Consider the following 15,221-nt stretch of genomic DNA (forward strand, 5'->3'; position numbering starts at 1 on the left):
CGTCCCAGAACAACAACATTGCATCAGACTTACCACGCAGACTCCCTCTGCGACACATATCGGCCATTCACAACACTGCCAGTCACTGTTTCACCACGATTATAACAACAAATATGCCTCCATGCATATCCCAAGGAGCACACACAGCGCCCCCTAGCTACCACAGGGGTCACTGCACCACAGTAGGAAGGAGTTTGTGGATAGCCTCTGCGCTGCTGACAGGATTTAAGACAAATATCCCAGTGTAGTAAAATAAGACAATGATTTATTTTGACGCGTTTCAAAGTACTAAGTTACTAATTCTGGAAAAAAAAACATATATATCTTTTTGCAGATTTAGCGAGACTGTCAGACTGAGGGTTTTTGCATGTTCATATCATATTTTAGAATACAAATAAGTCTTTTATACATACAAAGTATAATCTTACTGTCCTCACCCCCATAACAGGTTAAAACTCATTGTGCTGCACATAAATGTTCAAAAAAGGTCCCAATTTCCATATCTCTTGCTTCTTATCCATTTTATTGAAGTCGGCTCCTTTTTATCAGCTTTCTGCCAGCACTATATGTGCTGGCACTTCCTTTCTTCTTATTCCCTGTTATGCATTGTTCCTGCAATTGTCCAATGGCTTGTCTGCCCTATTACTGAGCCATGGGTTATGTTGTAATCATATCGCCTAATAAACCTCAGAATATATTTGCCAGCAGCCTGGGTGCTTCCTTCACGCACCAAATAAACCCTTCTAATCAGTAACATGGGAACAGTGAATGATCTGAATTACAATGAATCACCCCGTCTTGAGCTGCCGCCCCCTTTGGCTATTGTCCTTGAATCTTGGCATGCTGAAACTTGTAGTTTCTCAAAATCTGTGCATCCACAGGTTGGGACCAATAGTTAAAGTGGGTGTTTGGGGGAAGATTACATAATTCTCATCTTTAAAAGAGTCATATCTCTCCGACGACACCTGGGCGTCCATGCGTAGCACGTCTATTAGGGACCTGCGTCTTCGTGACTTTCTGCAGAAAAGTTTTATTAGGTTCCATATCGATGAAAGGACATTAAGTCCATTATCAGTGATAAATGCTACTCCGTGTCTTCTGCTGAGTCTTGCTGCCATAATTGAGTTCAGCTCCACCTGTTAGGAGAATATCAATACCTGTGCAGAATGTGCCCTCTGCTGCCAGGAACAGCGCAGCACTGGCACACTCCTCCGCTGTCCCCATGCGACCCAGCAGCTGAAATCAGAGAAGTTAAAAGGAAACACATGGGATCAGCACTGGGTAAACAGAAAGGCTACCAAAAGATCTATACAAGAATCATGGCTACGTAGTAATTAGCTGAGGCAGAAGCACTGAGCTCATTCTATAGACATGAGTGCACACAGTGATGTACAGACCCATTCTAGAGACATCAGTGCACACAGTGATGTACAGACCCATTCTAGAGACATCAGTGCACACAGTGGTGTACAGACCCATTCTATAGACATGAGTGCACACAGTGATGTACAGAACCATTCTATAGACATGAGTGCACACAGTGATGTACAGACCCATTCTATAGACATGAGTGCACACAGTGATGTACAGACCCATTCTATAGACATGAGTGCACACAGTAATGTACAGTCCCATTCTATAGACATGAGTGCACACAGTGATGTACAGTCCCATTCTATAGACATGAGTGCACACAGTGATGTACAGTCCCATTCTATAGACATGAGTGCACACAGTGATGTACAGTCCCATTCTATAGACATGAGTGCACACAGTGATGTACAGTCCCATTCTATAGACATGAGTGCACACAGTGATATACAGTCCCATTCTATAGACATGAGTGCACAAAGTGGTGTACAGACCCATTCTATAGACATGAGTGCACACAGTGATATACAGTCCCATTGTATAGACATGAGTGCACAAAGTGGTGTACAGACCCATTCTATAGACATGAGTGCACACAGTGATATACAGTCCCATTCTATAGACATGAGTGCACACAGTGATGTACAGACCCATTCTATAGACATGAGTGCACACAGTGATGTACAGTCCCATTCTATAGACATAAGTGCACACAGTGATGTACAGTCCCATTCTATAGACATGAGTGCACACAGTGATGTACAGTCCCATTCTATAGACATGAGTGCACACAGTGATATACAGTCCTATTCTATAGACATGAGTGCACACAGTGATGTACAGACCCATTCTATAGACATGAGTGCACATAGTGATATACAGTCCCATTCTATAGACATGAGTGCACACAGTGATATACAGTCCCATTCTATAGACATGAGTGCACACAGTGATGTACAGACCCATTCTATAGACATGAGTGCACACAGTGATGTACAGTCCCATTCTATAGACATAAGTGCTCACAATGATGTACAGTCCCATTCTATAGACATGAGTGCACACAGTGATGTACAGTCCCATTCTATAGACATGAGTGCACACAGTGATATATGGTCCCATTCTATAGACATAAGTGCACACAGTGATGTACAGACCCATTCTATAGACATGAGTGCACACAGTGATATACAGTCCCATTCTATAGATATGAGTGCACACAGTGATGTACATACCCATTCTATAGACATGAGTGCACACAGTGATGTACAGTCCCATTCTATAGACATGAGTGCACACAGTGATGTACAGACCCATTCTATAGACATGAGTGCACACATTGATGTACAGTCCCATTCTATAGATATGAGTGCACACAGTGATGTACAGTCCCATTCTATAGACATGAGTGCACACAGTGATGCACAGACCCATTCTATAGACATGAGTGCACACAGTGATGTACAGTCCCATTCTATAGACATGAGTGCACACAGTGATATACAGTCCCATTCTATAGACATGAGTGCACAAAGTGGTGTACAGACCCATTCTATAGACATGAGTGCACACAGTGATATACAATCCCATTCTATAGACATGAGTGCACACAGTGATGTACAGTCCCATTCTATAGACATGAGTGCACACAGTGATGCACAGTCCCATTCTATAGACATGAGTGCACACAGTGATATACAGTCCCATTCTATAGACATGAGTGCACACAGTGATGTACAGACCCATTCTATAGACATGAGTGCACACAGTGATACACAGTTCCATTCTATAGACATGAGTGCACAAAGTGGTGTACAGACCCATTCTATAGACATGAGTGCACACAGTGATATACAGTCCCATTCTATAGACATGAGTGCACACAGTGATGTACAGACCCATTCTATAGACATGAGTGCACACAGTGATGTACAGCCCCATTCTATAGACATGAGTGCACACAGTGATGTACAGACCCATTCTATAGACATGAGTGCACACAGTGATGTACAGTCCCATTCTATAGACATGAGTGCACACAGAGATGTACAGACCCATTCTATAGACATGAGTGCACACAATGATGTACAGTCCCATTCTATAGACATGAGTGCACACAGTGATGTACAGTCCCATTCTATAGACATGAGTGCACACAGTAATATATGGTCCCATTCTATAGACATAAGTGCACACAGTGATGTACAGACCCATTCTATAGACATGATTGCACACAATGATGTACAGTCCTATTCTATAGACATGAGTGCACACAGTGATGTACAGTCCCATTCTATAGACATGAGTGCACACAGTGATATATGGTCCCATTCTATAGACATGAGTGCACACAGTGATGTACAGACCCATTCTATAGACATGAGTGCACACAGTAATGTACAGTCCCATTCTATAGACATGAGTGCACACAGTGATGTACAGTCCCATTCTATAGACATGAGTGCACACAGTGATGTACAGACCCATTCTATAGACATGAGTGCACACAGTGATGTACAGACCCATTCTATAGACATGAGTGCACACAATGATGTACAGTCCCATTCTATAGACATGAGTGCACACAGTGATGTACAGTCCCATTCTATAGACATGAGTGCACACAGTAATATATGGTCCCATTCTATAGACATAAGTGCACACAGTGATGTACAGACCCATTCTATAGACATGATTGCACACAATGATGTACAGTCCTATTCTATAGACATGAGTGCACACAGTGATGTACAGTCCCATTCTATAGACATGAGTGCACACAGTGATATATGGTCCCATTCTATAGACATGAGTGCACACAGTGATGTACAGACCCATTCTATAGACATGAGTGCACACAGTAATGTACAGTCCCATTCTATAGACATGAGTGCACACAGTGATGTACAGTCCCATTCTATAGACATGAGTGCACACAGTGATGTACAGTCCCATTCTATAGACATGAGTGCACACAGTGATATACAGTCCCATTCTATAGACATGAGTGCACACAGTGATGTACAGACCCATTCTATAGACATGAGTGCACACAGTGATATACAGTCCCATTCTATAGACATGAGTGCACAAAGTGGTGTACAGACCCATTCTATAGACATGAGTGCACACAGTGATATACAGTCCCATTCTATAGACATGAGTGCACACAGTGATGTACAGACCCATTCTATAGACATGAGTGCACACAGTGATGTACAGTCCCATTCTATAGACATGAGTGCACACAGTGATGTACATACCCATTCTATAGACATGAGTGCACACAGTGATGTACAGTCCCATTCTATAGACATGAGTGCACACAGTGATGTACAGTCCCATTCTATAGACATGAGTGCATACAGTGATGTACAGACCCATTCTATAGACATGAGTGCACACAGTGATGTACAGTCCCATTCTATAGACATGAGTGCACACAGTGATGTACAGTCCCATTCTATAGACATGAGTGCACACAGTGATATACAGTCCCATTCTATAGACATGAGTGTACAAAGTGGTGTACAGACCCATTCTATAGACATGAGTGCACACAGTGATATACAGTCCCATTGTATAGACATGAGTGCACAAAGTGGTGTACAGACCCATTCTATAGACATGAGTGCACACAGTGATATACAGTCCCATTCTATAGACATGAGTGCACAAAGTGATGTACAGACCCATTCTATAGACATGAGTGCACACAGTGATGTACAGTCCCATTCTATAGACATAAGTGCACACAGTGATGTACAGTCCCATTCTATAGACATGAGTGCACACAGTGATGTACAGTCCCATTCTATAGACATGAGTGCACACAGTGATATACAGTCCTATTCTATAGACATGAGTGCACACAGTGATGTACAGACCCATTCTATAGACATGAGTGCACATAGTGATATACAGTCCCATTCTATAGACATGAGTGCACACAGTGATATACAGTCCCATTCTATAGACATGAGTGCACACAGTGATGTACAGACCCATTCTATAGACATGAGTGCACACAGTGATGTACAGTCCCATTCTATAGACATAAGTGCTCACAATGATGTACAGTCCCATTCTATAGACATGAGTGCACACAGTGATGTACAGTCCCATTCTATAGACATGAGTGCACACAGTGATATATGGTCCCTTTCTATAGACATAAGTGCACACAGTGATGTACAGACCCATTCTATAGACATGAGTGCACACAGTGATATACAGTCCCATTCTATAGACATGAGTGCACACAGTGATGTACATACCCATTCTATAGACATGAGTGCACACAGTGATGTACAGTCCCATTCTATAGACATGAGTGCACACATTGATGTACAGTCCCATTCTATAGATATGAGTGCACACAGTGATGTACAGTCCCATTCTATAGACATGAGTGCACACAGTGATGCACAGACCCATTCTATAGACATGAGTGCACACAGTGATGTACAGTCCCATTCTATAGACATGAGTGCACACAGTGATGTACAGTCCCATTCTATAGACATGAGTGCACAAAGTGGTGTACAGACCCATTCTATAGACATGAGTGCACACAGTGATATACAGTCCCATTCTATAGACATGAGTGCACACAGTGATGTACAGTCCCATTCTATAGACATGAGTGCACACAGTGATGTACAGTCCCATTCTATAGACATGAGTGCACACAGTGATATACAGTCCCATTCTATAGACATGAGTGCACACAGTGATGCACAGTTCCATTCTATAGACATGAGTGCACAAAGTGGTGTACAGACCCATTCTATAGACATGAGTGCACACAGTGATATACAGTCCCATTCTATAGACATGAGTGCACACAGTGATGTACAGACCCATTCTATAGACATGAGTGCACACAGTGATGTACAGCCCCATTCTATAGACATGAGTGCACACAGTGATGTACAGACCCATTCTATAGACATGAGTGCACACAGTGATGTACAGTCCCATTCTATAGACATGAGTGCACACAGAGATGTACAGTCCCATTCTATAGACATGAGTGCACACAGTGATGTACAGACCCATTCTATAGACATGAGTGCACACAGTGATGTACAGTCCCATTCTATAGACATGAGTGCACACAGTGATGTACAGTCCCATTCTATAGACATGAGTGCACACAGTGATATACAGTCCCATTCTATAGACATGAGTGCACAAAGTGGTGTACAGACCCATTCTATAGACATGGGTGCACACAGTGATGTACAGTCCCATTCTATAGACATGAGTGCACACAGTGATGTACAGACCCATTCTATAGACATGAGTGCACACAGTGATGTACAGTCCCATTCTATAGACATGAGTGCACACAGTGGTGTACAGTCCCATTCTATAGACATGAGTGCAAACAGTGGTGTATAGACCCATACTATTGAGATGAGTGCACTCAGTGGTGTACAGTCCCATTCTATAGACATGAGTGCACACAGTGATGTACAGACACATTTTATAGACATGAGTGCACACAGTGATGTACAGTCCCATTCTATAGACATGAGTGCACACAGTGATATACAGTCCCATTCTATAGACATGAGTGCACACAGTGATGTACAGACCCATTCTATAGACATGAGTGCACACAGTGATGTACAGACCCATTCTATAGACATGAGTGCACACAATGATGTACAGTCCCATTCTATAGACATGAGTGCACACAGTGATGTACAGTCCCATTCTATAGACATGAGTGCACACAGTAATATATGGTCCCATTCTATAGACATAAGTGCACACAGTGATGTACAGACCCATTCTATAGACATGATTGCACACAATGATGTACAGTCCTATTCTATAGACATGAGTGCACACAGTGATGTACAGTCCCATTCTATAGACATGAGTGCACACAGTGATATATGGTCCCATTCTATAGACATGAGTGCACACAGTGATGTACAGACCCATTCTATAGACATGAGTGCACACAGTAATGTACAGTCCCATTCTATAGACATGAGTGCACACAGTGATGTACAGTCCCATTCTATAGACATGAGTGCACACAGTGATGTACAGTCCCATTCTATAGACATGAGTGCACACAGTGATATACAGTCCCATTGTATAGACATGAGTGCACACAGTGATGTACAGACCCATTCTATAGACATGAGTGCACACAGTGATATACAGTCCCATTCTATAGACATGAGTGCACAAAGTGGTGTACAGACCCATTCTATAGACATGAGTGCACACAGTGATATACAGTCCCATTCTATAGACATGAGTGCACACAGTGATGTACAGACCCATTCTATAGACATGAGTGCACACAGTGATGTACAGTCCCATTCTATAGACATGAGTGCACACAGTGATGTACATACCCATTCTATAGACATGAGTGCACACAGTGATGTACAGTCCCATTCTATAGACATGAGTGCACACAGTGATGTACAGTCCCATTCTATAGACATGAGTGCATACAGTGATGTACAGACCCATTCTATAGACATGAGTGCACACAGTGATGTACAGTCCCATTCTATAGACATGAGTGCACACAGTGATGTACAGTCCCATTCTATAGACATGAGTGCACACAGTGATATACAGTCCCATTCTATAGACATGAGTGTACAAAGTGGTGTACAGACCCATTCTATAGACATGAGTGCACACAGTGATATACAGTCCCATTGTATAGACATGAGTGCACAAAGTGCTGTACAGACCCATTCTATAGACATGAGTGCACACAGTGATATACAGTCCCATTCTATAGACATGAGTGCACACAGTGATGTACAGACCCATTCTATAGACATGAGTGCACACAGTGATGTACAGTCCCATTCTATAGACATAAGTGCACACAGTGATGTACAGTCCCATTCTATAGACATGAGTGCACACAGTGATGTACAGTCCCATTCTATAGACATGAGTGCACACAGTGATATACAGTCCTATTCTATAGACATGAGTGCACACAGTGATGTACAGACCCATTCTATAGACATGAGTGCACATAGTGATATACAGTCCCATTCTATAGACATGAGTGCACACAGTGATATACAGTCCCATTCTATAGACATGAGTGCACACAGTGATGTACAGACCCATTCTATAGACATGAGTGCACACAGTGATGTACAGTCCCATTCTATAGACATAAGTGCTCACAATGATGTACAGTCCCATTCTATAGACATGAGTGCACACAGTGATGTACAGTCCCATTCTATAGACATGAGTGCACACAGTGATATATGGTCCCATTCTATAGACATAAGTGCACACAGTGATGTACAGACCCATTCTATAGACATGAGTGCACACAGTGATATACAGTCCCATTCTATAGACATGAGTGCACACAGTGATGTACATACCCATTCTATAGACATGAGTGCACACAGTGATGTACAGTCCCATTCTATAGACATGAGTGCACACATTGATGTACAGTCCCATTCTATAGATATGAGTGCACACAGTGATGTACAGTCCCATTCTATAGACATGAGTGCACACAGTGATGCACAGACCCATTCTATAGACATGAGTGCACACAGTGATGTACAGTCCCATTCTATAGACATGAGTGCACACAGTGATGTACAGTCCCATTCTATAGACATGAGTGCACAAAGTGGTGTACAGACCCATTCTATAGACATGAGTGCACACAGTGATATACAGTCCCATTCTATAGACATGAGTGCACACAGTGATGTACAGTCCCATTCTATAGACATGAGTGCACACAGTGATGTACAGTCCCATTCTATAGACATGAGTGCACACAGTGATATACAGTCCCATTCTATAGACATGAGTGCACACAGTGATGCACAGTTCCATTCTATAGACATGAGTGCACAAAGTGGTGTACAGACCCATTCTATAGACATGAGTGCACACAGTGATATACAGTCCCATTCTATAGACATGAGTGCACACAGTGATGTACAGACCCATTCTATAGACATGAGTGCACACAGTGATGTACAGCCCCATTCTATAGACATGAGTGCACACAGTGATGTACAGACCCATTCTATAGACATGAGTGCACACAGTGATGTACAGTCCCATTCTATAGACATGAGTGCACACAGAGATGTACAGTCCCATTCTATAGACATGAGTGCACACAGTGATGTACAGACCCATTCTATAGACATGAGTGCACACAGTGATGTACAGTCCCATTCTATAGACATGAGTGCACACAGTGATGTACAGTCCCATTCTATAGACATGAGTGCACACAGTGATATACAGTCCCATTCTATAGACATGAGTGCACAAAGTGGTGTACAGACCCATTCTATAGACATGGGTGCACACAGTGATATACAGTCCCATTCTATAGACATGAGTGCACACAGTGATGTACAGACCCATTCTATAGACATGAGTGCACACAGTGATGTACAGTCCCATTCTATAGACATGAGTGCACACAGTGGTGTACAGTCCCATTCTATAGACATGAGTGCAAACAGTGGTGTATAGACCCATACTATTGAGATGAGTGCACTCAGTGGTGTACAGTCCCATTCTATAGACATGAGTGCACACAGTGATGTACAGACACATTTTATAGACATGAGTGCACACAGTGATGTACAGTCCCATTCTATAGACATGAGTGCACACAGTGATATACAGTCCCATTCTATAGACATGAGTGCACACAGTGATGTACAGACCCATTCTATAGACATGAGTGCACACAGTGATGTACAGTCCCATTCTATAGACATGAGTGCACACAGTGATGCACAGACCCATTCTATAGACATGAGTGCACACAGTGATGTACAGTCCCATTCTATAGACATGAGTGCACACAGTGATATACAGTCCCATTCTATAGACATGAGTGCACAAAGTGGTGTACAGACCCATTCTATAGACATGAGTGCACACAGTGATATACAGTCCCATTCTATAGACATGAGTGCACACAGTGATGTACATACCCATTCTATAGACATGAGTGCACACAGTGATGTACAGTCCCATTCTATAGACATGAGTGCACACATTGATGTACAGTCCCATTCTATAGATATGAGTGCACACAGTGATGTACAGTCCCATTCTATAGACATGAGTGCACACAGTGATGCACAGACCCATTCTATAGACATGAGTGCACACAGTGATGTACAGTCCCATTCTATAGACATGAGTGCACACAGTGATGTACAGTCCCATTCTATAGACATGAGTGCACAAAGTGGTGTACAGACCCATTCTATAGACATGAGTGCACACAGTGATATACAGTCCCATTCTATAGACATGAGTGCACACAGTGATGTACAGTCCCATTCTATAGACATGAGTGCACACAGTGATGTACAGTCCCATTCTATAGACATGAGTGCACACAGTGATATACAGTCCCATTCTATAGACATGAGTGCACACAGTGATGCACAGTTCCATTCTATAGACATGAGTGCACAAAGTGGTGTACAGACCCATTCTATAGACATGAGTGCACACAGTGATATACAGTCCCATTCTATAAACATGAGTGCACACAGTGATGTACAGACCCATTCTATAGACATGAGTGCACACAGTGATGTACAGCCCCATTCTATAGACATGAGTGCACACAGTGATGTACAGACCCATTCTATAGACATGAGTGCACACAGTGATGTACAGTCCCATTCTATAGACATGAGTGCACACAGAGATGTACAGTCCCATTCTATAGACATGAGTGCACACAGTGATGTACAGACCCATTCTATAGACATGAGTGCACACAGTGATGTACAGTCCCATTCTATAGACATGAGTGCACACAGTGATGTACAGTCCCATTCTATAGACATGAGTGCACACAGTGATATACAGTCCCATTCTATAGACATGAGTGCACAAAGTGGTGTACAGACCCATTCTATAGACATGGGTGCACACAGTGATATACAGTCCCATTCTATAGACATGAGTGCACACAGTGATGTACAGACCCATTCTATAGACATGAGTGCACACAGTGATGTACAGTCCCATTCTATAGACATGAGTGCACACAGTGGTGTACAGTCCCATTCTATAGACATGAGTGCAAACAGTGGTGTATAGACCCATACTATTGAGATGAGTGCACTCAGTGGTGTACAGTCCCATTCTATAGACATGAGTGCACACAGTGATGTACAGACACATTTTATAGACATGAGTGCACACAGTGATGTACAGTCCCATTCTATAGACATGAGTGCACACAGTGATATACAGTCCCATTCTATAGACATGAGTGCACACAGTGATGTACAGACCCATTCTATAGACATGAGTGCACACAGTGATGTACAGTCCCATTCTATAGACATGAGTGCACACAGTGATGCACAGACCCATTCTATAGATATGAGTGCACACAGTGATGTACAGTCCCATTCTATAGACATGAGTGCACACAGTGATATACAGTCCCATTCTATAGACATGAGTGCACAAAGTGGTGTACAGACCCATTCTATAGACATGAGTGCACACAGTGATATACAGTCCCATTCTATAGACATGAGTGCACACAGTGATGTACAGACCCATTCTATAGACATGAGTGCACACAGTGATGTACAGTCCCATTCTATAGACATAAGTGCACACAGTGGTGTACAGTCCCATTCTATAGACATGAGTGCACACAGTGATGTACAGACCCATTCTATAGACATGAGTGCACACAGTGATATACAGTCCCATTCTATAGACATGAGTGCACAAAGTGGTGTACAGACCCATTCTATAGACATGAGTGCACACAGTGATGTACAGTCCCATTCTATAGACATGAGTGCACACAGTGATGTACAGTCCCATTCTATAGACATGAGTGCACACAGTGATGTACTGTCCCATTCTATAGACATGAGTGCACACAGTGATGTACAGACCCATTCTATAGACATGAGTGCACAAAGTGGTGTACAGACCCATTCTGTAGACATGAGTGCACACAGTGATATACAGTCCCATTCTATAGACATGAGTGCACACAGTGATGTACAGACCCATTCTATAGACATGAGTGCACACAGTGATTTACAGTCCCATTCTATAGACATGAGTGCACACAGTGGTGTACAGTCCCATTCTATAGACATGAGTGCAAACAGTGGTGTATAGACCCATTCTATAGAGATGAGTGCACACAGTGGTGTACAGTCCCATTCTATAGACATGAGTGCACACAGTAATGTACAGTCCCATTCTATAGACATGAGTGCACACAGTGATGTACAGTCCCATTCTATAGACATAAGTGCTCACAATGATGTACAGTCCCATTCTATAGACATGAGTGCACACAGTGATGTACAGTCCCATTCTATAGACATGAGTGCACACAGTGATATATGGTCCCATTCTATAGACATAAGTGCACACAGTGATGTACAGACCCATTCTATAGACATGAGTGCACACAGTGATATACAGTCCCATTCTATAGACATGAGTGCACACAGTGATGTACATACCCATTCTATAGACATGAGTGCACACAGTGATGTACAGTCCCATTCTATAGACATGAGTGCACACAGTGATGTACAGACCCATTCTATAGACATGAGTGCACACATTGATGTACAGTCCCATTCTATAGATATGAGTGCACACAGTGATGTACAGTCCCATTCTATAGACATGAGTGCACACAGTGATGCACAGACCCATTCTATAGACATGAGTGCACACAGTGATGTACAGTCCCATTCTATAGACATGAGTGCACACAGTGATGTACAGTCCCATTCTATAGACATGAGTGCACAAAGTGGTGTACAGACCCATTCTATAGACATGAGTGCACACAGTGATATACAGTCCCATTCTATAGACATGAGTGCACACAGTGATGTACAGTCCCATTCTATAGACATGAGTGCACACAGTGATGTACAGTCCCATTCTATAGACATGAGTGCACACAGTGATATACAGTCCCATTCTATAGACATGAGTGCACACAGTGATACACAGTTCCATTCTATAGACATGAGTTTACAAAGTGGTGTACAGACCCATTCTATAGACATGAGTGCACACAGTGATATACAGTCCCATTCTATAGACATGAGTGCACACAGTGATGTACAGACCCATTCTATAGACATGAGTGCACACAGTGATGTACAGCCCCATTCTATAGACATGAGTGCACACAGTGATGTACAGACCCATTATATAGACATGAGTGCACACAGTGATGTACAGTCCCATTCTATAGACATGAGTGCACACAGTGATGTACAGTCCCATTCTATAGACATGAGTGCACACAGTGATGTACAGTCCCATTCTATAGACATGAGTGCACACAGTGATATACAGTCCCATTCTATAGACATGAGTGCACAAAGTGGTGTACAGACCCATTCTATAGACATGGGTGCACACAGTGATATACAGTCCCATTCTATAGACATGAGTGCACACAGTGATGTACAGACCCATTCTATAGACATGAGTGCACACAGTGATGTACAGTCCCATTCTATAGACATGAGTGCACACAGTGGTGTACAGTCCCATTCTATAGACATGAGTGCAAACAGTGGTGTATAGACCCATACTATTGAGATGAGTGCACTCAGTGGTGTACAGTCCCATTCTATAGACATGAGTGCACACAGTGATGTACAGACACATTTTATAGACATGAGTGCACACAGTGATGTACAGTCCCATTCTATAGACATGAGTGCACACAGTGATATACAGTCCCATTCTATAGACATGAGTGCACACAGTGATGTACAGACCCATTCTATAGACATGAGTGCACACAGTGATGTACAGTCCCATTTTATAGACATGAGTGCACACAGTGATGCACAGACCCATTCTATAGACATGAGTGCACACAGTGATGTACAGTCCCATTCTATAGACATGAGTGCACACAGTGATATACAGTCCCATTCTATAGACATGAGTGCACAAAGTGGTGTACAGACCCATTCTATAGACATGAGTGCACACAGTGATATACAGTCCCATTCTATAGACATGAGTGCACACAGTGATGTACAGACCCATTCTATAGACATGAGTGCACACAGTGATGTACAGTCCCATTCTATAGACATAAGTGCACACAGTGGTGTACAGTCCCATTCTATAGACATGAGTGCACACAGTGATGTACAGACCCATTCTATAGACATGAGTGCACACAGTGATATACAGTCCCATTCTATAGACATGAGTGCACAAAGTGGTGTACAGACCCATTCTATAGACATGAGTGCACACAGTGATGTACAGTCCCATTCTATAGACATGAGTGTACACAGTGATGTACAGTCCCATTCTATAGACATGAGTGCACACAGTGATGTACTGTCCCATTCTATAGACATGAGTGCACACAGTGATGTACAGACCCATTCTATAGACATGAGTGCACAAAGTGGTGTACAGACCCATTCTATAGACATGAGTGCACACAGTGATATACAGTCCCATTCTATAGACATGAGTGCACACAGTGATGTACAGACCCATTCTATAGACATGAGTGCACACAGTGATTTACAGTCCCATTCTATAGACATGAGTGCACACAGTGGTGTACAGTCCCATTCTATAGACATGAGTGCAAACAGTGGTGTATAGACCCATTCTATAGAGATGAGTGCACACAGTGGTGTACAGTCCCATTCTATAGACACGAGTGCACACAGTAATGTACAGTCCCATTCTATAGACATGAGTGCACACAGTGATGTACAGTCCCATTCTATAGACATAAGTGCTCACAATGATGTACAGTCCCATTCTATAGACATGAG

At 42.6% G+C, this 15,221-nt stretch overlaps 1 protein-coding gene across 5 annotated transcripts in view; it reads right to left on the reverse strand.

The window, feature by feature from the left end:
• Positions 1–248: 248 nt before the first annotated feature.
• Positions 249–15,221, reverse strand: part of HSD17B14 (hydroxysteroid 17-beta dehydrogenase 14) — a 64,110-nt gene continuing 49,137 nt past the window's right edge. For all 5 annotated transcript variants that reach the window (XM_069742729.1, XM_069742727.1, XM_069742728.1 and 2 more), the window contains one exon: positions 249–1,236. In XM_069742729.1, coding sequence (XP_069598830.1) covers positions 1,072–1,236 — 165 coding nt within the window. In that variant the 3' untranslated portion in view covers positions 249–1,071. The remainder of the gene's footprint in view (positions 1,237–15,221) is intronic.

Source organism: Ranitomeya imitator, chromosome 10, assembly GCF_032444005.1.
Source record: "Ranitomeya imitator isolate aRanImi1 chromosome 10, aRanImi1.pri, whole genome shotgun sequence".
Lineage (NCBI taxonomy): Eukaryota > Metazoa > Chordata > Amphibia > Anura > Dendrobatidae > Ranitomeya > Ranitomeya imitator.